We start from the raw sequence: 25,713 nt of genomic DNA, 5'->3' as shown, positions 1-25,713 counted from the left end.
AATAAGCTATTTTCCCTTCCAAACAAATTGTATAATCATGCCTGACTTACTCATAAAAATTTCTGAGATCATTTGTCTATAGCTGTCTTTCAGAACCTCCCAGAGTCTCTGCTTGTTGACATCAGTTTTATGGGCAATGAGTGCCTTTAAAGCTCCAAAATAATACCTGCAAAAAGTTTTACCCCTTCGTACATAACACCTACAAAATTGCATGTGCAATTTTGGGGTGAAATGTGGCAGGCACCATATTGGTGTAGGCTTTACTGTCCGTGCACATATAGTGAATGCCAGCCAGATCAAAGCAGACAGACTATGTTTGTGCAATGCTGCTTTGACACCAGCAGTGCTGTTTGGAGCTCAATGTCCCCTCTCATAAGCACAGCTGAACACGTTGAGCAAAAGGAAGGACCCCCAATCAATGCTATTTAAAAGGATGAACAACTACCTGTAGGTTGGTTCCTGGTTGATTCCTTCTGACTGTTCCTATGGTTCTACAAGAGTTTTTTGATTTCTATTGTTTCAAGATCCAAAAATTATCAGGGAATGGTGTGGCAGGTTCTAAAGATTTGTTGTTGACTTCAAGGCTTCTGTGCAAACCGTTGCTCCTAGACATTGACCTACAAGTAGACATTCCAGTTGGATTACAGTTGACTGTAACCTGTCAACTGATAAACAGATGACGCACCAGGACAAGCTAGAAGGAGGAGGATGAGGAACGGAAAATGGCTTTCAGCAAGAGATCATATCCCACTGAGCATGTTCAGGGAGTAATTCTCCTTGAATCTTGACAGTTCCTGCATTTCAGTAAAGATGTTCACTAAAATTCGCCATTTTCTGCAGCCACATCTGCAACCTCAGAGTAGGGAAAGGATGGCAGTGTCAGTGGCTGTGAAGCTAACCACGGCATTCATCTTTTGTGAATCAGGTTTCTTCCAAACTGGAGCTCGAGATTTTGCAATATCTCAGTTGGTATCCATTGTTGCGTAAATGAGGCTACTGAGATTCTCTATTCAGAGAGTTACTTACATGTTGTTCCCCAGAGACAGGCAGAGAAAGCAACTCACTTTGGTCAGACTTTAGGCTTCCCAACAGTGAGGGCTGCCATTGATTGCACACACATCACTTATTGGTCACTGAATGTCAACTCTGCCCTAAATGGGAGTCATAAGGGATCCCACGCTCTTGATGTCCAGCTGGTGTGTGACCATAGGAATTGCATGCAGTCAACGCCAGGTATCCTAGCAGCAGTTATGCTGCCTTCATTCTATGGCAGTTGAATGCCAACTTCAGCAGAGCCATGACACCAAACCAAAAGGCAGTTACTGCTCAGCAAGGGCTATTCACTGATGACTCCAGTGTGTGGCGTGTGTGGCCTGTGCATGCACATGAAGCGTTTATGCAATGGAAGCCTTTCTGCCACAAGATCTGAGCACGACCGTTGGCTTGCTGAAATGACGCTTGTGCTGTTTTGACCCCTCTGGATGAGCACATGCCATAGTAATCTGCTGCAAGCTACATAACCTCACCTCAGTAAGAGTGAGAGTACTTTATCACTAGCTGAGGAGCAGAAGATGACAATCAAAACAATCTCATCAGTCCAGGCTGGCTGTTCAGAAATAAGTCATAGTGCACCATATGTAATCACAACTTCAATTCTCCATCCTCCAGCAATCCCACACCTATCTACCCTCACCATCACATTGCTTGCTTGGCTACAATGGAAAATAAAAGCCAGTATGGAATAATCATTCCCAACCAAATTTATAAATCAAATCATGCTACGTTGCTTATGAAAGTCAACTCAGTGTCTGTTTTTTGGCTGCCTTTGCCTGTGCTTCTGCTCCTATATATTACTAACCCTGTCACTGCAGTATGATTGGTGGAAGGCTGTTGACTTTTACTGGGGGAGACTAGAGATGTCCTTGAGTAATCTTGAGCAGCTTTGACCCTGGAGTCTGGGTGTAGTCTACACCCGTTCTGCATGGATGGCAACCTAGTCTGGTTGGCAACAAGGTTTCCCACAAGAGGTCACTCATCCAATTGGGTGGAGCTGCTTTTTCTTGGTTTTATTTCTATTTAATCATTACTAAAGTGTTACTTGCAATGGCTTCTCTTCCTGGGATGACATCATTTCCGTGGTGCCCCCAAGGATCAATCCTTGTTTCCTCCTTTCTCTCATCCACAAACTGCCCTTTGGTGACATCATCTGAAAGAACAGCATTAGTTTTCACTTGTATGCTAATGACATCCAGCTCTACCTCATCAGGACCTCCTTTCGCTTCTCCACTATTAATTTATAAAGACTGGATGAGCAGAACTTTGTTCCAATTAAACATTGGGAAGACTGAAGTCACTGTCATCAGTCCGCCCACTAAACTTTACTCCCTAGCTACTGTCACCATCTCAGTCTGCCTGGCAGCAATCTGAGAATAAATCACACTGCTTGCAACCTTGCTGTCATTTGAGCGTGAGTTGTGATTCTGAGCACACTTGTACAGTCAGTCAGGCTGCCTGTTTTCATCACAGGAAGCATTGCCCAAACATGGCTTTGTCTCAACTCATCCATTGCTGCATCCCATATATGACATTGTAACCTCTAGTCTTGACCATTTCAATGTAGTCTTGATTTTCTACATTTGTATGTTCTGTAATCTCTGCTGTTCTTGCATTAACATTCTCCAAGTACTGTTCACCTATCACTCCGTTGCTTACTGACCTATGTTGATTTCTGATTAAACAATGCATTGATCTTAAAATTCTCAGCCTTGTTTTCAAATCCTACCACGATCTCGCCCTTCTCAATCTCTGTAATCTCCATCAGCCTCAAAACCGTCAGATATCTGCATATTCATCTCATTTTGATCTCTTGAGCATTTCTGTTTTAATCCCTTCAACATTGTTGGTTATGTCTACAGCTGCGTAGTCCCCAAATCTCAAAATTTACATTACAAATTATTGTTGAGTGCCATTGCATGGTCTCTTTGTTTTTGTCGGTGTAGTTTATCAACTGTTTCTCTTATTGCCTCTCCTTCACTGTTTCTGTGAATTTCTCATTTCTTTCTTTCTCCTTTTTTTCAAACTTTCATTGTAACCTCTATGACCTGGAAAGATAAGATCAAGAGCAGGTACCTTGGAGTGTTGGGAAGGGAGTTTCAGAATGTTCTGTTGGGACTTTCCTAATTTATTTTGGTACTTTAAACACAATGGTACATTAGTTGTCACAACTTCATAATCGGGTCTTTGGAGTTTGTTATAAGATTCAACATGAGTATTTGAGTACTTCCAATATCTACATAAAACTATTGAACATACAATTTACTATGATATATCAAGTTAGGGTATACCCCACACTGCATTGGTTTACTCAAATTATAGCAATTCCGCCTTTGATCTCTATATTTCACTCACACCACCACTAAATCACAATACATAAAAAGCACACAAAAGTGATGCCAAGAACAATAAACACAACCAAAAAATACAAGAAATCTATCTTGATATTTTCCTATCTATCCTACCACAGTACATGATCCATAGAAAATTACAGCTCAGAAATGGGCCTTTTGACCCTTCTTGTCTGCGCCAAAACATCTTTTTGCAGAGTCCCACTGACCTGCACTTGGACCATATCCCTCCACACCCGCCTCATCCATGTACCCATCCAAGTTTTTCTTAAATGTTAAAAGTGACCCTGCATTTACCACACTCCTGCCACTTTGCGTGAAGAAGTCCCCCCCTAATATTCCCTTTAATCTTTTCTCCTTTCGTCCTTAACCCATGCCCTCTGGTTTTTTTTCTCCCCTAGCCTCATTGGAAAAAGCCTGCTTGCATTCACTCTATCTATACCCATTAAAATGTTATACACCTCTATCAAATCTCCCCTCATTCTTCTGCGTTCCAGGGAATAAAGTCCTAACCAATTCAATATCTCTGTAATTCAGCTTCTCAAGTTCCGGCAACATCCTTGTGAACCTTCTTTGCACTCTTTCAACCTTATTTACATCCTTCCTGTAACTAGGTGACCAAAACAGTACACAATACTCTAAATTCAGCCTCACCAATGCCTTTTATAACCTTACCATAACACTCTAACTTTTATACTCGATACTCCTAAGCTCTTCCAATCTCTTTGTAACTATAAACACAGTGAGCTGACCTACATTTCCTTGACCATCCCTGATGTGGATAAGTTACCTCACATTCCTTCAATTCCTCATCTTTGGCTCAGGCCTGTTTCACAGTGCATCTCAGTTCAGGAGAAAGATGCTTCAACTCCATGTGCCTATTCCCCAAACAGCCCAACGCTTTGATGTACACTGACATGGTAAGCCCACGTTCCCAAAGCTTGGTTGGAGAATGAAAGAAATCAGGATGTTTGGAGTTTGGGTGATCCAATGAGGTGGTATGTGTAGGTTGGTTGGTGATACTTGGAAGGATTATAAGCACAGCAAGAGATAGTTGAGATGTGGAGCAGTAAAGAATGAGAGCACCAAAGGAAGGGGATTGGTGCTGGGAAATGCTCATGTATGAAACTAGAAATAGTCTACAATGAAGGCTTGCTTCATGTGTCCAGACCTTGGAATGGACTATAGCATTGACCTGAAGAACAATGGAGGAAAGATTGAGGTTGGTTGAATTGTAAACCTGAATTTACAAGCTGTGGTACCTTGAGCAAGGCATGAGGTACCACAGAGAAGACGCAAGGGGATTGGCCATAAGATGTTTTAACTATAGTGGGGAAAGTCCATATAATTTAAGTCTGACAGCCAGATCTTTTAGGAGTGGCAACTTGGGCATGTTAGTTTTGTGGGAGCAAAATTTCATGTAATACAATTCATGCAATCCATTAAAAAATGTTTTGTATGTGTTTCCCATCAAAGATTTCCATGTTGAACTATTCATATTTGCTTTCTTACATAGGCCAGTCAAGCCAGTAGGTGCTACTCCTAATAGAGTTTAAGGAGGCTAAATACTATAGCTCCCAGAATGGTCATGGGTATTGTGATGTAGGATTACCCAAGCCTGTCACTTCTGATGCAGAGACAATATTTATGCTGGCTGCTAACTAACATTATTCTAGTGTACAGCCAGCACTAAACTATTGTTGAGTAGTTGTATATCTCAACACAGGGCTAAAATAGAGAGCAGCTAGGCCAGTTAAAGCTAGCTAGTCCTACTTTAAAGTTGGCACATTGTGGCTGGAGCAGTTGCTTCAAGTCATTCTGTAAGTGATGCTAACCTGGAAAACAACAAGAGGCACAACATGGAAGAGAATGATTTCCCAGTGTTCTCTGAGAAAGTATTGGAGGTCTTAATTAGGAGTTGCAAAGGAGGAGAGGAGTGTTGAACAGTATCTGCAGCATTTGAAGTCCTCTAGACCAACTCTGAAATAGGCATGGATAACAAGGTCAATGCCAGGAATCAAGCCAAAAGACCTAGATGCATTGCTGCAAGAAGTTCAGCGACGTCATCTGAGTGGCTGAGGGCATGAATCCCTTATGGAGTCTCTCACAGGTTCAGAGCTGTACACTGAACTTGACAGGAAAGTAATTTAACAAAATAACAGAAGTTTTATGATGCTAAGATGCCATTCAGCCATTGTGTCTGCACAGGCTCTCCAAATGAGCATTATGCCTTAGTGCCATTCTCCTGCCTTTTCCCTGTGATCCTGCACATTGTTTCAACTCAAATAATTATCTAATGCTCTCTTGAATGCCTCGATTGAACCTGCCTCCACTACGCTTCCAGGCAGTGCATTCCAGACACAAATGTTTTTTCTTACATCATATTTGCTTCTTTTGAATGAGAACAATTTCTCCCTATCTACTCTGCGTAGCCCCCTTGTGATTTTGAACACCTCTTTCAAATCTCCTCTTGGGCTTCTTCCCTCCAAGGAGAACAGTTTCAACCTCTCTAATCCAGCCTCATAATTGAAGTTTCTCATCTTTGGAACCATTCTTGTAAACTTCTTCTGCACTCTCTTCAGTGCATTCACATCCTGTCTACATTGTAGCATTCATAACTCTAAACACTATTCCAGCTGAGGTCTTGTATAATTTTAGCTTAACTGCCTTGCTCTTGCACTCTATGCTCCTGTTTAATAAAGCCAGGATTCTTTATGCTTTATTAGCGGCTCTTCCATCTGTTCTGCTGCCTTCAAGGTTTGTCTGCTCTTGCATCCCCTTGAGAATTTTACTCCTTATTTTGTCTGTCCATGTTCTTCCTACCAAAATGCATCACCTCCCACTTAATGCATTGAACTTCATCTGTTGTCTAGCTGCTCACTCCACCAACTTGTCTATGTCCAGCAATTAGCTAAACATGATTCCTCTTTAGATATCCATGCTGGTTTCTCCAAATCAATGCAAATTTTTACATGACTAGTAATTCTACCCTGAATAATTGTATCTAGAAGCTTCCTCACCACTGAAATTATAACAATTTTATTGAATAATATTTCTAATAATCTAATATAACAATTAGAACCTTAGAATCCCAATTTAGAACAAAGAACAGGGTGGTGTCAGTTTTGCCCTCCATTATGGATCAAATGACAACACAGCTATTCAATGTGTTTATTATGTAGGAATAGTTTCAAAATATGTATAACTAAAGCCAGTAACATAAATACAATTATTATTTTTTCTTCATGCTTTTCTTGCCACCTTCCCCTGGTTGTACATTCTGATCTCCTCCAGCCATCTGAGTCCTGTCTTCAGCTTTGGAATCATTTCAGCTACATATAACATTACTGACTTGTGTGTGGCAAACTGTTTCAAACAGAAGGACCCATCTTCATTTTTCAGTTGAACCCATATTCTGCCTCTGAATTGTACATCTGTCACACTTGTACATCCACTCATACTGTGAGTAGAATTTATTCTCTATTGCCACAATCAGTCCTGCTGTGGCACAAACATCTCTAATTTCTCTAAATGTTTGGTTTTCAACAGCCTTTTCTACTGGTATTTGTCTTCCTTCTGCTATAATCTTTTTACTGTTTACATATGCTGGATATATGCAAGTAAACTGCTCTCTTTCAGCGTGACTTTTGTCCAGGTACACTATATAATTGATACTTTAAAAAAAAAGAAAGAAAGCTAATTAGTGATAGGAGAAAGCATTTTATATATTAAGGGAAAGGAAGAAAGATAGTTTGATATACTTCATGCTGCATTACAACTGAATACTGAATTAGAATTGCATTACAGCTACACATTGTACTGCACATACTGCATTACAACTATACACTCCAATACATACTGTATTACAACTGTATACTGCATTACAAATACATAATGCAATACAGCTGCATACTGCATTACAGCTATATAATGCATTGTGGCTACAAACTCAATTACAAATGTTAACCACAAGTTGGTCTGTTAATGACAACCCCCCAAAATGGTAAAATTCCCCTTGGTTCATGCATCACCAAGTTTGAATAATCTTACGTGTGTGGGCACTTTGGTCAGTTACTCCACTCACACTCAAGTGATTGATGATTTCACTTGATTGAAGCAGTGAATCCTGGAAATGATGTCCCTTGAGCTAAATTTCTAGCCCTATTCCAGCCTTTTGCTTCTCAAATCAAGACTCGGGTAAACACGAGCCTTTATCAAATTCTTCTCATAGACACAGCGAGTCTTTGAAGACTTAGTACTATTTAAGCAGTTAACACATCTTTTGATGTAGCTCCCACCTTCTGTCAATCAGGTTATATATCCCATAAATCAAACTCCATCTTCTGATTCCACAATGTAGTTGATCACATGTTTAAAGCTATTCGTTATCCTGGCTTGTAGTTCAAAGGCCATTGAATTCAGTAAGGAAGCGAACATCTGAAATAAATAAAAGACAATTTTTATTTTTGTAGCCCAGCTTAGAAAGGGAAATGAAAGGTGTAGACCTGATATTGTGAAAATGGGATCTTGGCAAAACACATGATTAATAATTAATCAAAGCACAATTGCACAGTGTTTAGATCAATGTATGCTAATTAAGATTCAATGCAGCTTTGCTTAAAAACCAAAGTGAAACAAAAATTAAATCAATAATTCTTGCAAGCTGTGTGCTCATGTGGCAAAGATTAGTGAATGTATCTTCAAATGCCATTCCCATCACTGCACCACCAGCCTTGCACACTACTCAAATCATCATACAGCTTCCAACATTCGCTAACAAAATGGACACACATCTAACATTTGTTGCTTCAACTCAGCCTCATGTCTTAAGCACTACTGCAAACCTAATACTTATAATCTATGGCTTGTACACAGTCAGATATTCAAGTTTGACAGTCATGTTACCCAGACAGCAAGTGCTAACTGACAAAGAACAACCATACATCCTTGTCTCTACAAGAAGAGAGTAATAATTACAAAGGTCTAAGATACTTGGCAGGGAAAAGTAATTGACTTATTTATCCGGAAAGAACTACTTGCAAAGGATGACAATGAAGACCTCCATACTCTTCAATTCCGAGGATCGATGGCTGAGTTCAACCACCGATCTCCAGCTGCTGCCCTTCAACTTGCTCGATTCTTTTGGCCCCAAATTTTACTGCCACTCTGTCTTCCCAAGCTTGTGTTACACCATTGTGTATCAAGCTGTGCTGTGCCGGATTCACAATCTGCTGCCCCTCAAATTCCCTGGAGGATGAGGTCTTGCACATGTTCTACTACAGGGGCCTTATGAGAACTGTGTTGAAACAGATGACGGCATGCTGTTGGTTATGCACAATTGCACGCTTGTCACTTTGGCAGGCCTGCAGAAAGCCAGTGTGTAATGTCACTGAGCATGACATTGCCCTCACTGAGCATGTAATGTCTTCAGATCTTTGTTCAGGGCTTTGTAAAGAGCTTGAGGCCATTCTTTCCAGCATAGGAGAAGTGGCCAACTCCATTAGTACACTTGTACCTATGATGCATGTCCTATGCCAAGTGTCTCACTCCAGTGGAAGCTCTGGCTGAGGTCATTCAAGACCATTTTACTGCCATGCAAGCTGACAGCACTTCCACCATTGCTGTAGCTATCAGGGGGCTGCAGGGTCTCTGTGTTCTCTAGCGCATTGCTAGGATTGCTGAGGTACTGGCCAAGAGAGGGGTGAGGTGAGGGAGTAGCAGTAGCTTTTTGGGGCATAAACAAGATAATCTTTCATGGTGACAGTTTTCATCCCCCACTGCTGCCTCTACCAGTGCTACACTGCACCCTGTCCAGGCATCTCCACATCAGATTTCTGCTACCCATATTGAGATAATACAGCCCTAAACTGCTGCTCCTTGACCTGGAACTGCTTCAGGTGATCCATACAACTTCTACAGTGTAGAAGAGGCCATAGAGACTGCACCGACTCTGACAAAGCATCCTGCCCAGGCTGTTCACTCTTCCTGTAACCCTGCTCATTTAGCATGGCCAATCCACCAAATCTACACATCTTTGGATGCTATGGGGCAGATTAGCACCACCAGTTGAGCTAACCTGCACATCTTTGGACTCTGGGAGGAAACCAAAGCACCGGAGGAAACCCATGTGCAAACTCCACACAGTCATCCAAAGCCAGAATTGAATCCAGGTCTTTGGCATTGTGAGACAGCAGTGCTAATCACTGTGCCACTGTACTGCCTGAGTGCTGCAGCCTCGTCCACTGAACATCAGTATCCTTCTACCGATCATGTTGCAACTACCAAAGTGGTACCATGGAGAAGGACTGGAGCAGGCAAAGACACACGATGCACATACTAAATAAATGCTTAAGGGTGATTAGTTGACTTTGTGCGCAATGTGGTATGATTTCATTTATAAATTTGATTTGAAATGTTTCTTTTGTGTTGGCTTTTATTTTTGCACTGTGGCCAAGAGATGGTCAATAAAAGATGGATGATAAGGTGTGAGACTAGTGGTGAATGGGAATTTTGGGTTGCCCTTCTTGATATTGCAGTTAGTTGGGTGTTTCATGGAGAGCCAGGCATGAAAGTAGCTGGTAAGGTTGCCCCCTCCTTTCCTCTTTTGCCTCCTGTTCCTTCACTGCTTACAAGGGGCCTGCCCTCATGTTTGGGTGTTGTGCAGCATGCAGCACATCACAGCCCATTCTGCCGATTAATGCAGAGCTTCTCCAGAATGGTCTGGCTAGTGAAAAACTTTGTTTTGACATGTCGGTGTTTTGCGGTACCACATTTTTTTCATGACCATGGCTGTCACATACCAACTGACTCAAGAACCCCTTCTTCCCTGCTGCCAACAGACTTTTGAATGGGCCTACCTTCATTAAGTTGATATTTCTCTACACTCTAGCTATGACTAACGCTACATTCTGCACTCTTTCCTTTCTTCCTCTATGGTCGGTATACTTTGTATAAGCACGCAGGAAACAATACTTTTCACTGTATACCAATACATGTGACAATAATAGATCAAATCAAAGTCGTTCTGTGCATGTTGCATATGTGTGCATGCTTTACACACTGGAGTCATCCACCCTGTGGTCAGTAGATAGCCCCAGCTTCCCTATTGCCACCCTTTGATTTATCTCTTGGCTCAAACGTAGCTGACACAACAGAGGACCCTAAAATGGAAAGCACCATGACTATTGCCAGGTGATTGGACATTGACCTACATGAAAGGCTGCCTATGGCCACTGAGGAGCTGGACATTGTGGAAGTGGAATCCCTTTCGGTTTTGGTGAAGGGTGGAGTTTGGACATGGTGCTCATAAAATGATATGCATGTCATCAATGGCACCCTACACCATTGAAAAGCTTGTAACCCTTACGAAGACTTGAGTTTCACTCTGGCAGAAGCAAATGAAATGTAGATAGCTCTCTTTGAACCGAAAGAGCTTCACTGGTGCTTTCCATCAGGGTCCTCTGTGATTCATACCAGAAATGCACATGCCCTTTTGGACTCTCTAAGGTCACCTGTACGGCAAAAAGATGCTGCACATTGAAATTTTACATCATTAATACTGATATTACGATTTGCCACTCATGCTCCCTGACATATCAGCACTTAAGAAACAATACTTTTCCCTATATCAATACATGTAACAATAATTCAAATCAAATTATCACATGGTGTTATATTATCTCACTGAATCATTTCACGACAAACCACTGAAAAGTCTAATAGTCATTTGGTAGCACAGAACTTGAGCATGGCTGAAAAAAGGCGTTTTGTTGAAACTTTTCATCTTGCACTCATTAGAACAATTACAAGGATACCAATGTCAAGGGAAACAGCAACTTTACACAGTATGAATAGAGTTTGCTGATGGTTGGCAATTGGACACTTGTAGAGGTTTTGCCAGAAGGAACGCCTGCATCAATTAGTCCATTTGCCAATCAACCAGAACCCTCTTCATACGGTATAAAGTTGTTGTTTTCCCTGTCAATGGTGTTCTTGCAATTTTCTTGATCAGTGTAAGACAAAAAGCTTTGACAAAATATCTTAGTAACAGAAAAGCCTACCGTTGAAAATATTTTGCCTTTTTGGGTAACTGAAACTTTTATAATGTTCAAACTATGTTTTAAAGAGTATCAAAAAATTATCTTCACAATAACAAAAACTCACTGATTTTTCACGCTTTCATTGTGAATTATACTTAAAAGTTTCAGATTCTTCCACAACGCTGATACTAGGTACTCTTGTATTCTGTTGAAGGCAAGCCTTGCAAAGTTCATAATTTCCCAGGAAGCATCAGTAACTAATTGTTAAAATATCCCTCTCTGTTTAGTATTTGGTATTTTTTAATAAAACCTTCTTAAAAAAAAGTTAGTGAAAAATTCAGGAGCTTTATTCAGAAAAAATTTATATTGAACTGTTTGTTTTAAAACAGTGGTTGTGTATATGATAAAAGAAGTATGTGGAATATATGTTTATTATTACTTTTTGTGCTTTAAACTTAAAAAGCATATTAAACTGAGAGGGATTGTCTAACCTATTTATTTTTAACAATTTTCCTATTGCAAGTTAAATTCAGAAGCAAATAAAATTATCTAATTACCTTCCCTGTGTTGAATGAAACAAAACCATTTAATAATAACTGAAACCTTTTAGGGAGAGATAGAAAAACAGTTACACACAACACAAGGGCACCAGAGACTATTGAAATGGGGAGAAAGACCTTTTTATAACACCTTGAGACTCTGCATGCTTGACGTGTAGCTTCTCTGGGGTCTGACAGATTCAGAAGTGAATGTGAAGACCATTCAAAGAATGAAGATTATTTGATAGGTGACGTCTCTTTCTCCCTGACTGAAACTGCCATGGGATAAACCAAAGTAAAGGAGGATCACAGGTAGCAATAATCTGAAGGCAGAATAGAGAGAGAGAGAACAACAAGTAATATCCCAGGAAAGAAGCAGTGACTTCAGCTTTCCACAGCCTTGGAAAGAAGAGTTACAGTGGCTATGGTTAGTTGGGGCTATCCACCATTAAAGCAGGAGAGAGGGACAATAATAGCTATTAGTGACAGATGAATTTAGAACAAATAAAATGACTATCAAAATCTACCAGGCAGAGTAGTAGAGGAACTGTTTAAAACCAGTTGGCTAGGAGACTGAATACTAGAACAAGGTGATGGGAAAAACAGCCTTTTCAAACTAATTACTTCATGTATCAGAGAATGCCCTCCCGTGTAGAAATGGCAAACATGAGCTTTCCTAAAATCCAGAGATATCAGCTGCAGATCACTCCACCACCCTCTAAGTGATCTTGAAGTTAAATCCTAATACAAACAATATATTAGTCCTCTAGGAAAATCCTCACTCTCCAAAGTTTGACTATTTTCACACCCCACCCAGCCCAGTCTCCCCACTCAGATTTATTTGTGCTGTGGAGATTTTTCTTGGATTATATTTTTTGTATTTGTGCTTTGTATTTGTTTCAGGTAGCTTAGTTGACAGCTTGCAGCTGTCACCACCTGCTACGAGGAGTCCTTTGAATGTGATGCTCCCTGATTCCCAGATGTCTAATCTGAATTTGCCATCTCAGTCTCTGTCACCACTGCAGAGTCCGATTCTCAGTGATGCAGGAAGCATTAGGGTGGATGATGAAGAAGAAGACCGACGGAAGGTGTGTTATTAGATTATTGTTTGAAGGATGTTAGTGATCTAGGACTTACTTATTGCTTTTCTGAGCAAGAACTGTGCTGCAGGCAAAATTCTGAACTGCTCAAGCAAAGACTTTTAGCTGTGTGGTGTCTCAGCATAAAGTTTTGAAACCTCTCCTCCCCTGTAGCCAATTGGAATGCCTGGTATGATATTACTAAAAATACTATTTCTCCCACTATGTTATACTGTTTGTTAATTAGCAGCTTTCTAGCTTTTGAGTCAGAAACCTAAGGGCAGGATATGGGCACCAAACCCAGGCTGACAGTCCTGGGCATCTTCCATTGAAACATTAAACTGAGGCCCTGCCCGCTCCCTCAGTTGGGTGTAAAGAATCTAATGGCACTGTTTGAAAGAAGAGCAGGGGAGTGATTCCAGATGGTTTGGTGAACATTTGGCCCACGATCAACATGACCACATGGATTCTATGGTCGTTATCATGTTGACGTTTGTGGAATCTTGTTCTACACATTTTGGCTGTTTGGTTTCCTACATTACAACAGTAACTACATATCAAATGTAATTGGTCGTATCCTGATGCTATGGAAGAGACTACTTCTTTCTAGCTATCTTTCCAAACATCTTTGTACAGAATAAAGCAGTTCGTTTTGGCTCCTTCTCTCTTTTCCTGAATCCTGCTCACATATTTGACCATCATGTTCAGCGACCATCTGATGTCTCACTAAGAGGTCCATTCTCCATGTGATTACCAGCCTGAACCAGTCCTCAATCTGATATCCATGTTTATGCTGTCTAACGGCAACTGGCTGCCACTTTGTTCTCTCCCCAGACTGGATAACACGTGTGAGGCACTGACCACTGCCTGACATAAGCTAGCACGTAACAGGGATCAAATCAAAAACCACATTTGTTGTGGCTCAGCATCAAATCAAGGAACAAATCTTTTAAACGAGCAGAAGAAATAGGATTTTTATAGATTTTTTAGATTGGTTTAAAACTATAAATGCTTAAAAATATTTTATTTCTGTTGGAACCCCTGAACTTTTTTGCAGTGCTGGTTGATTGTGAATCCAGCTTTAAGCTGGTTCCTGTGACCTTGTTCTTCAATGCTTCCTGTCATTTCATTGCCATTTTCAGGCTACCCATTGTCAAGATCTTTTGATGTGAAAGCAGGGCTATGCCAAGTCATACTACCCACTCTGTAGAAAGATTGTTGACGAAGTTAAGATACAGATTAACCAGGATCTAAATGAATGGTGAACAGGCTCAAAGACTCGGTGGTGCATTCCAGCTACTACGTCAAATATGGATACTTCCTTTAGAAATAATGGAGGGCAGAAGAGAATATATCTCTGGACTGAATTTCCCATGGTCTCTTTGCTTTGAGAAAACTTCCAGTCGGTTGCTCCTGCATCCACTTCTACTGCCAACAGGCAATTTGAATGGTAGAAAATGTTATATTTTGCCCTTAGCCCAATTCAAGCATTTCTGTGATGATTTGAGGGTTTGTTGTGATTATATGAGATTGCTCAATTGGTTTGAAGATGATTTCCTGTGATCATGATTCAATGTCTACTTTTTTTAAAACAGCGTTACCCAGCTGACAAGGCCTATTTCATTGCAAAGGAAATCCTGACCACAGAGAGGACCTATCTGAAAGACTTGGAAGTCATCACTGTGGTAAGGGGATTCTATAGGTCCTAAACTGTCTCCTTCAGTTTGAAAATCTTTTTAAGTACTGTTCTACGTGCTTTTTGGTGCTTTGTTAGTGTATTGTTCACTGTGACTCAGTGAGTAACAGTTTGAACTCTGAGTCAGAAGGTGCGGACTCTTGTCCCACTTCAGATATTAAACACACAACCCAGAATGACACTGTCGAGTGACTGCTGCACTGTTGGAGGGTGCTACCTTTTGGATGAGACCCAAACCCAGGCTTCTTCTGCTTTTCAGGTGGATATGAACAATTTTGTGGTGCTGTTAGAGGAGTTTTTCAATGAGTTTCTGCATAATATTTATTCCTGAACCAACATCATTCCAAAATGAGATGTTTTGAGGCCGGAATGCTGTTATATTAATTTAGATTTTTCTTTCTTTCTCTCCTAGTGGTTCCGTAGTGCTGTTATCAAAGAAAATGCAATGCCAGACAGACTAATGACTTTATTGTTTTCCAACATTGACCCTATTTATGAGTTTCATCGTGGATTTCTGAAAGAGATTGAACAGAGGCTAGCTCTTTGGTAAGTTCATTTACCTTTGATGCTTTGTGGGCACGTAGACATGTCCCTGAGTGTTTGTGGGTTATATGTCAACTACATCACAGGACAGCCAGGATTGGACTATGTGCAACAATGTCAGCACTTGTCTGTATAGAGATTTTCTGGGGAACTTCAATTTCAAATATTGTACAGGGACTTATATTTGAGAAGTAAATATTTTAACTTTTTATTTATTTATATTCATAGAATCCCTACAGGGCAGAAGGAGGCCATTCAGCCTATCGGATCTGTACCGACCATAATCTCACCCAGGCCCCATCCCTGTAACCCCACGCATTTACCCCACTAATCCCCTAGAATACTAGGATTAATTTATCATGACAAATCCATGTGCTCCTCTGCCGCTGCCAGACTGTAGCAGGAGGGACCCATAGGACCTGGGGGAGGGACGTCCAAGGGATTTGGGGATTGAGTGAACACGGGCTGTGGGAAAGGTCTTGACCTCAGAACTCTTCCCTGGGAGGGATTTTAGTCACTACTCTTGTCCTTGTTCTACTGGAGAAGGTATTGTTCACTTTTAGGGTGGTGAATTCTGACACCATTCTGGGGTAAGATATTTAGCATGTCTCTGCTATCTGAAACCTTTGAAGTGCCCTGGACACTTTGATACCAATGTCCTTGGACACTTAGAAGCCTTCAAAATCACTGCAGCACTCTATTTCGCAATAGAGATTGGCACAGGTGTAAAAAGCCCTCTTTAAATTGCTTTTATAGAAATGATCTGTCAGGATTCCCCAAAAGTTCCCCTTACTTTCTCTCATAGCCCACAGCTTTGTGAAAAGCCTTTGAAGTGCTTTGACAGTCAGTTTCACTGTGGAATACTCTTTTAATAATGGAAAGTGAACATTTAGGGGGCAATTATCCCAAAAAAATTTTTAAGTGTCCAATTTGCGTAAAAACTGGAGTAAGCCGCTCTGGTTTTTATAGCAGGATTTTCAAAATGAATCTCCCACACTCTGCATTGTATAGTGAATCACATTGAAAAGCAGGGGGCAGGGCCTATTCCCCCTGCAGAGGTCGGCAACATAGCACTGAGCGGGCCACTGTGCATGCACTGATCTGTCAGCATTGGCAGTAGCCCTGCACTGCCAGCCTCCAATTACTCGATCGCTGTCCAGCCCTGTGACACCACATTGTTAGCTGTGAAATCCCTTCATCTCCTGACCGCTGGCCTCCTGGATGTGACCAGGCCAGCTTGACCCAACTCCCCCGCCCCCACTCCTGGTACACAACAGTTCCGATCTTCTCCCACACCGTCCTGGCAGTCCAGAAGTCCTGATCCCACCCCCCCCAGCCCCATGGCCAGCCTCGATTGCTGGCCTCCCTCTGCCACCCAGCTGAACTACAGAGTGGCAGCAGGATTCCCACCTCCCCAACACCACACCGCCCCCCCCCCCCCCCCCCCCCCCCCCCCCGGCCAATCCCCCCAGAGGCCCTGCCCCCCATTAGGCCTCATCCAAATATGCTTTGCCCCTTTGGCACTGTACCCCCTTGGCATTGCCAGAGGGCCAGGCTGGCAGTGTACTCTTTATATAGCGTATTTTGTGAAACCTGGACATCTTAAAGCATTCTACAGTCTGAAGTGCTTTTTGAAGTGTAGTTACTGTTGCAATGGAGAAAATATGCATCTAATTTGCTCTCAGCAAGCTCCCAAAGAAAGCTATGTGATAATGAACAGATAATCTGTTGTTTATGATGTTTATTGAGGGATTGATATTGGCTAGGACATCAGGGATAACTCCACAGCCTGTCTTCAAGATAGTACCGGGAAGTTTGATACATCCATCACGCAGGCAGAAGGGATCTAGTTCTAATGTCTCATCCAAAAAATAGCAATTATGATAGAGCAATGCACTGTCAGCATTGCACTGGAGAATCAGCCTTGACTTTTTTTTGTACTCAAGCCCTTATTAGAGGAGTTGTATTCTCTAAGAGAGTGTTCAATACAGAAACATTACAGTATATCAAAGAGTTTTGTGGCAGGATTTGTGGCAGTTTGTCTCAATTCAGAAGTTGCTACATTTTCTTTTCATTTTCAGTGACAAATCAAATCTGGGAGATGAGAGACTTATTAAATTTTATTTTAGAACAAATGAAACCAATTATCAGCAATAAGCTCAGTACAGTGATGACCTAGTCAGTAGCTTCAGAAGGGTTAGATCCTGTCTGATAATGTAGATTTCAAGGAGGTAACCTATCAAATGGGTGATAAAAGAAACACTATAACTGATGGAAATCTGAAACAGAAAACACAAATGAAATACTGAGAAGTCACAGTTGACCAGCCAGTGTGTATAGAGGGAAAGACAAGTTAATGTTTGGGTAGAATGATTCTTTATGATGGATAGAAAAGTTCAAAGTAATGGGACCTCAAGATAGACCTGGAAATGAATAAGAGGCTGACTGGATGGCAGCAATGACTACATGTTGTGAATGAGGTCTGAATCCTGAGAGGAAGTACTGAATCAGCTATCTTGAAGTTCAATGTTAGGACTTAATTTTCATCAACCTGGACTCTGCTACATGGTCATGCTGATAGAACAGACCTGGGGGCAGGGTAAGCCATAGGATCACAGGAAGGAGTTCAGTAAATTTGTAAATGAAACAAAGTGACAGATGGAATTGAATTCAGTTGTATGTATGAATGAGTAAGTGAGGGTAAGTGAGTGTATATGAGCGAGTGTGCGAGCAAGGATGAGCAAGTGAAAATGTGCGAAGGAGGGTGAGTACGTGTGTGCGAGTGAGAGTGAGTGGGTGAGTGAGTAAAGGTGTGCCGACGAGGGTGGGGGAGCTTACACAGATCGAAAAGGTCAAATTCATGAGGATCTGAAATGATGCTAGAAGATTTGTCTACCTTATGCCAGAGACAGACTCTGTAGGAAAGCTGTCACCCTGATGGACAATCCTGGGGTTCAGAGTTACCGGACTAAGAAAGGAAAAGAACAAAGTAAATGCACAGGAGCTAAGAATCACTTTGGACTTATTCTGGGAGAATTGAATGTCTGCTTCAAGGACTTTGAAGTGTATGCCTGTAAAAAGGGGTTTTTTTTAAAGTAAAAAGGAATGTTTTGTTCTAAATATAAGTTACCTACAGAAATAATGTTTAGTCAGTTATGGTTTTGGTCTGTTGCAGTAAAATTCTTAAAATGTTTGACCTTGTCTTGTCATCTTTTTTCTGCTATGAACTAGGAATTCAGATTTCTTCTTAAAAGTTATCACTCTCTATGGGAATCATAGCATCTCATTGTGAGTTTTCCCATTTATATGGGCAGACTTAGTTTGGGCAATTTGGCCTTCCTCATTTTTTATTCATATAATAATCTTGGAGTGCATTTATCCTACAAGTGAAGCATAAGTGATTTTAAGTCTGAACATGATTCCTCCAAGGAGCCTGTTTCTGGGTCTCTCTGTTTTGAGGCCAGGCCAGTCCAGGTACGACTTCTAGATTTTGATCAAATTTACTTTATAATTGGTACCAGGTGAAACCAATTCAAAGCAACACTTCAGTTGCAGTAAATACAGTCATCCGGCATTTGCTTAGGGAAGGTATTTTACCCAGGAGTTGCTGTATTCTGTACAGGAACATTTAGTCGAGGTGGCTATACTCCCAAAGAATGAAGATTTAATCCAAGAATCATTGAACTTTCTTTTGAGGAGATGGTTTAATCCAGGAATCATTGAATACTCTATAGGAGGAGATTTCATTGAGGGTTTTCTGCTCAATGACCTAATTTCCTGCACATGGCAGTTATCGTGTATTTTTGCTTTTCAGGGAAGGACGATCTAATGCACACGTGAAAGGAGATTATCAGAGAATCGGTGATGTCATGCTTCGTAACATGTGTGTCCTCAAGGTATGGTGCAACAACGTGATGTACTGTTTTTGAATAGCCTTTCTGCAGTGGGAGATCCACATGCAGCAGATGATCTTTTCCCCCCACCCTTAGCAGAACTTCGCTCCCTTTATTTCTCTCTCCTTGAAGGCATTGACTTGTCCTTAGTCCCAGGGTGACAGCCTACCTTCATCCACTGGCTGTATCTATGTGTGAGCTGCTGTTTAACCACTGCTGTCATGAGTCACCCACACAGACATTCGCTGAAAATCTCTGTTCTCGTTCATGGTAGGATTCTCCAGTGTCACTGAAAGTGAATGGAGTTTTGGCCGGAATGCAAATTTTCCATTCTCACTTGCAGCAGGTGACCAAGGATGAAATCGGAGAATCCCACTCATTGTCTCACAGTGACTGCAGGACAGCAGTCAGAAGCAGGAATACTGGCTGGTTTCCTGCACCACCAATCCTGCAGCAGGAAACCAGCCAGTATTCTTGTTAATATTCCAGTCAGTATTCTCAAGCTAGTTTGTGTTTCAGTACTAACATGGGCAGTGTACTTACTGAGCTGCCAGAATAACTCTAGGAATCAAGCTACCCTACCAGGGTTATGCACAGTGAAAGGTTTAAACAAGATGTGGGTGAATGTATTGTGCACTTTTTCATAGAACTAAAATTAACCATGCTTACAAGTTCTCATTGTTTTTAACTGCAGGAGTTCGCCAGTTTCCTACAGAAACACGATGAGGTTCTAACAGAACTGGAGAAAGCCACCAAACAATCAAAGAAACTGGAGAGTGTTTACAAAGAATTTGAGCTGCAGAAGGTTTGTTACCTACCCTTAAATACATTCCTACTGAAGCCCATCCAGAGGCTGATGCACTACAAACTCATCTTGGAGAGACTATGCAAGCACTATCATCCTGACCATCGAGATTACAGAGATTGCAGGGGTAAGTATCGGTGTGAAGGTAATACAATACATGCATCAAGGTTATCCATGCTCAGCGACTGCAGAGATCAGTGTCAGTGTGATATATATCCCTGATAATCAGGTAGTATATTGGCAACCCACAAAAAAAGTAACCAGTATGAGCATGCTGGAACATAACTTTATTTATCTTGCAGTTTTGTTAGCATGAAGACATCAGCTGATTGTCTCATTACCTGCAGGTAGCATGGGTGTGCCATGTCTCGTGGCTGGACTGGTGCCAGCAGAAAGAATGAAGGAACCATGAGGGCTTTAAGGGAGTAAACGTGGGCTGTAGCTTGCCCAAAGACTGAGGCTTTATGGCATCACGGAATTGGTAACTACGGTCTGTGGACTGGTGAGGCCAGTGCTTTTGCGATACAGTACCAACCAGATTGCAATAAGTTAATGGTTTTGAGTTGAACTGCCTTATTTGCACATTTTTCTCACTCAAGGGGCCAATGAACTAATTTCAGAAAGGAAACTTTGAGTTTTTAAGGTAAGAAATAATTGCTGAACAAATGTAAAGCATTGTCACAGCAATAAACCATTGAGTTAAAAAGGAGTAACTAATAAAAATGACCAGAATTTTGGAGGGTCAGTGTCTGTGGATGGAGTGCTTATGTGGGTAGGTGAGTATGTGTTGGAATATAGTGGTGAGAGTGAGGGAGAAAACTAAGACTGGGTGTAACGTAGACTCATCCCACCTCTCAGTCCCTCACTCCCCCTTAGTCTCTCCCCCGACCCAATGACTCATCCTCCTGTGACTCACACCCCTCAGTCACTCACTGAGCTCAGTCCAACACACCCACTCAGTCACCATCTCCTCCCCATTTCTGCCAAAATGACAAGACTTCAACCTCCCTGACTCAATGCAATATTGCCCTCAGTAGTCTCAATGTACATGCCACCTGGCTGCACCTGATTCCCTGCGATGCAGTCCCGCTGTACTTCACACCCCTGGATCCAGTCCTACTGTACCTGACTCCCCAGAATCCAGTCAGAATCCATCTTTTCTGACTCTGTTGGGATCCAGTCTGATCATATCTCCCTGGGATCCAGCCCCATTGCACATGACTCCCTGGGATCTAGTTCCACTGTACCTGATGCCCCGGGATCCTGTCCCACTGTATCTGTCTCCCCGGGATCCTGTCCCACCGTATCTGTCTCCCTGGGACCCAGTCCCACCGTATCTGTCTCCCTGGGACCCAGTCCCACTGTATCTGTCTCCCTGGGACCCAGTCCCACTGTATCTGTCTCCCTGGGACCCAGTCCCACTGTATCTGTCTCCCTGGGACCCAGTCCCACTGTATCTGTCTCCCTGGGACCCAGTCCCACTGTATCTGTCTCCCTGGGACCCAGTCCCACTGTATCTGTCTCCCTGGGATCCAGCCCTGTTGGGACCTTGTTCACCCACCAGCCTTCAGCATACTCTGCCATTGATTCCTATGGTATATATGTAAATCATGGGTTTAGTTACAGGTTGCTAACATCTGTTAAGGAATATAGATTCCTATGATATATCGCTCATGGGTTTAGTAGTTGTTTCACAGACCTTGCTGTTGATTTCCATGTGCAGATGCCCTGAAGGAGGTCAGAGACATGAGTGCTCAGCTTCACAGCAGTTTAATCAGGCTGGAGCATTTTCAGAAGCTCACAGAACTGCAACGAGACCTTATTGGCATTGAGAACCTGATTCTACCAGGAAGGGTAAGTGCGGGAAACCTTTTTTTGCTGATTCTAGGCATGGATTAAAATCAAGCTTTGCTGTTAGCCTGGCTGATGTTTGACTTGACAGCACAAATTGCTGCTTCCGATGGAGGTGGTGGGGTGCAGCAGAATATTCTGCTGTCACTGGCAATGTTGAGTTCACTGCTGTTGACTTGCCATGGCTCAAATGAGTTGGTTTCTCTCAGTTTTTCTGACTGTGGAACAAGCGAAAGAGAGAAACACTTGCATTAACATAGCACACCTCATAACCTCAGTTTGTCCCAAACAAGCATTTCACAGCCAGTTACATTTTTTGAAGTGTAGTATTACAATATAGAATCGGCAGAAGCAATTTGCCCATAACTGGATCCCATAAACAGCAGTATGAAAATCTGATCATCTCTTTTCAATAATGTTGATTGAGTGATCAATAAAGATTAGGGCGGCAGGGAAGTCACCCTCACCCCTCCACCACCACCACCCCCCCACCTGCAATCTCCCCCATCACCTCCACTCTTCTTCAGAATATCCCATCTGTCTTTTTGCCGCTTTGAATTTAATGTCTCACCTGAAAGATACCTCCAAAGGTACAACTTTCCTTCGCTATTACTGTAGGGTGTAAACCCAGACCTTGCGTTCAAACCTCTGGACTGGAATTTGAACTTTTGACAACCTGACTTTGAAATGAGTGAACTGGGCTGACACCAAGAAGTTGATGGCATCCTGTCTCTTTTGAATATTGATACCTCTGGATGATATGGGAGGAGATAATCAAGCTTAACTCTGATGCCTTTCACAGTCATCGCTCATGTGGAGAATGGGCTCTTTGGATAATTTATTTATAAATTCTTCTATTTCTTCTACCTTCAGGACTTCATTCGGGAAGGATGTCTCTATAAACTTACCAAAAAAGGGCTGCAGCAGAGGATGTTTTTCCTGGTGAGTGTTGGCACTATCTGATAAATATAAGGAGCTAGCCTGTCCCTCATCACTGATTCTCTTCTTAGTAACAGAACATGCTGTAGCACTCACTGTGATTCCTATGTATTTGCAGCTTTTTTTTCACTCATACCCCTTTGTGTTCCCACAAATATCATATCCTGTTTCATTGCATCATTGTCAGTTCATCTGTATGTGTTTACTTTTGAAATATGTCTGTACTCTGTAATAACTACTGTATATAGTGGTGATTACTTTCTATGCACTTGATCCCTTATTATCTGTATATGACATTTACAATTTCCCCAGCCTAGTCCTCACCACTTATTCTGCTATATATAAAAGAAACCATATTTCAGTTGAGGACATATTTCAGTTTGAATGGAATATTTTTACTTGATGGGATGTTTTGGTTTAGTTTGGTTTTGTGTGTGGCTCAGTTTAGAGTAGTGCCTCGGTTTGGTGTATTGGTTTAAGTTTTGTTTCAGGTTTCGATTGGAAAGTGTATTTCGATTATATGAAAAGGTAGGATGATGCAAAATAGAAGGGGGCTGGTCACTTCATCGTGTCTGTGGTAGAGCTTTTCAATTCATTTTACACCCCTGCTCTTTCCAAAAAATAAGGCAGGTTTATCTTTGAGTATTTATTCAATTTTCTTCTGAAAGTTGCTGTTGAATCTGTTTCCACCTCCCTTTCTGACAGTGCATTCCAGATTACAACAGCTGTGTCAATGAAAAGTGCCCTCATGTTGTCTCTCGTACTATTGACAATCAGCTTAAATCTATATCCTTTAGTTACTGACCCTCTTTCACTAGATACAGTTTCTTCTTTCTTACCTTCTCAAAACTCTTCATGATTCTGAATGCTTCCATCAAACCTTCACATCTCTAGGAAGAACATTTCCAGCTTTTCTAATTTCCCCTCATAACTGAAGTCCTGGTACCGTTCTTGGAAATCTCTTCTTTACTCTCTCCAAGGCCTTAACAATCTTTCCAAAAATGTGGTGCCAAGACCTGAACAAAATTCTCCAGCTGAGGCCTAATCTATGGCTTATAAAGGTTTAGCATAACTTCCCTCCTTTCGTGCCCTACTCTATTAATAAAACCAAAGATGTCATATACTGTTTAGACAACTTTCTGAACTTCTGTCATCTCCAAAGGTTTTGTACATACACCCCCATGCTCCTCAGCTCTTCCAATCTCTGGCAAATTATGCCATTTAGTTCAATATTACTTCTCCTCATTCTTCTTTGCAAAATGCATCACTTCACATTCCTCTGTGTTTGATTTTGTCTGCTGCGTGCCTGCCCATTTCACCAGCCTGTATCCTCTGGAAGTCAATCGTTATTGCATTTCCGAGTTTTGTGTCATCTTGGACACTTTGAAATTACGCCTGTACCAAAGCCCTGGTCATTAACCTGTGTCGAAAAGAGCAGTGATTCTGGGGAATAGCACTGTATACTTTCATCCACTCTGAAAAACACTGCTGCAATAAAAACAGAAAATGCTGGAAAATCTCAGCAGGTCTGACAGCATCTGTGGAGAGAGGATAGAGCTAACGTTTTGAGTCTGGATGATGTGAAGGCCGACACACGACAGCGCAGAGTCGCTGAGCAGAGACTGATAGCCAAGTTCCGCACGCATGAAGACGGCCTCAACCAGGATCTTGGGTTCATGTCACACTATCTGTAACCCCCACGACTTGCCTGGGCTTGCAACATCTCACTTACTGTCCTGTCTGGAGACAATACACATCTCTTTAACCTATGCTTAATGCTATCTCCACTCACATAACCTGCACCTTTAAGACTTGAATAGCAGATTAGCTGTGGGGACTCACATTCTAATCAGTATTCTATAAACTGCGTGTGCCTTTATATGCCCTTCTCTGATCAGAACTTTCCACATACCTGACGAAGGAACAGTGTTTCTGAAAGCTTGAGGGTTTACTGTCAAATAAACTTGTTGGACTTTAACCTGGTATTGTGAGATTTCTTGCTGTATTTACCCCAACCCAACGCCGGCATCTCCACATCTGGAAGGGAGGGGAAGGAGTGAAACAGTGGTTGGACATGGTTGAGAGCCCTGTTAACCACAGTGGGTGGAAAACCATGATTAAAGAAGAAGGAAGACACATCAGCAGACCCATTTTGGAAAGTGGCATCATTGGAGTAAATGCTATACTACACTGTACTTTCTCCACTGATATTGTATTTCATCTTGTTCATGTTTTAAGGCTCATTGCACATTTCAGTAGAGTGCTTTGTTCATTTTGGTATACTTCAGCTTGATGGAATCATCCAATTTGATAACTTGAACTGTAATTTTTTTTCTAAATGGTGAGCTACATTGTAGAACTCACTGAATTTGTCATCTCTCCTAGTTTTCTGATATGCTGTTGTACACTAGCAAAGGAGTGACGGCCAGCAACCAATTTAAAGTGCATGGACAGCTACCACTGTACGGAATGATAGTAAGTATACAGAGAGAAGGCATTGGAGAGGTTTTATTAGACTAATCTCTGCTGATAATTTTTTTTGTTTAGCAGCTTTGTTATAAGGATAATAGAAATATTTGGAAAATAGCATGACATATAGGATGTTAAAAGCCCTTTGTAAATAGAGCGATTAGGAATTCTCCAAAGGAATCACCAATCTTTGTTGCCTGTTGTTTATGTCTGAAGATTTTCATTGTGTTGTACTATCTATATCCATGTCTGAGCCTGTTTGCTTTTTATTCAGAAGTCTAGGTTGATTATTATGTCTTAAGGTTCAAGGCACCAACAACATTGGCTAGTGAAGATAGAAGATGAATTAAATCAAGAAAAAGGATAAGTGACATTGTGGGTTTTAAAAATTTGCCCTTGCAGGAGAGCAGTAGAATAGGATGGTAGAGTTCCACAATTCTGACATCTTTGAAACGA

General features: G+C 41.6%; 1 protein-coding gene and 1 pseudogene across 9 annotated transcripts in view; one reads left to right on the top strand and one right to left on the bottom strand.

Moving 5' to 3' along the window:
* Positions 1-25,713, top strand: part of farp2 (FERM, RhoGEF and pleckstrin domain protein 2) — a 222,184-nt gene that overhangs the window by 160,206 nt on the left and 36,265 nt on the right. For all 9 annotated transcript variants that reach the window (XM_080185077.1, XM_080185083.1, XM_080185054.1 and 6 more), the window contains exons 14-21: positions 12,886-13,070; positions 14,657-14,746; positions 15,170-15,303; positions 19,115-19,196; positions 19,888-20,125; positions 21,722-21,852; positions 22,723-22,791; positions 25,174-25,263. In XM_080185077.1, the coding sequence (XP_080041203.1) occupies positions 12,886-13,070; positions 14,657-14,746; positions 15,170-15,303; positions 19,115-19,196; positions 19,888-20,125; positions 21,722-21,852; positions 22,723-22,791; positions 25,174-25,263 (1,019 nt within the window). The remainder of the gene's footprint in view (positions 1-12,885; positions 13,071-14,656; positions 14,747-15,169; positions 15,304-19,114; positions 19,197-19,887; positions 20,126-21,721; positions 21,853-22,722; positions 22,792-25,173; positions 25,264-25,713) is intronic.
* Positions 6,637-7,340, bottom strand: LOC145341587 (signal recognition particle 19 kDa protein pseudogene; annotated as a pseudogene).

Source organism: Carcharhinus amblyrhynchos, chromosome 3, assembly GCF_965287045.1.
Source record: "Carcharhinus amblyrhynchos chromosome 3, sCarAmb.v2.hapA, whole genome shotgun sequence".
Lineage (NCBI taxonomy): Eukaryota > Metazoa > Chordata > Chondrichthyes > Carcharhiniformes > Carcharhinidae > Carcharhinus > Carcharhinus amblyrhynchos.
This window is presented reverse-complemented; position numbering and strand designations above follow the sequence as displayed.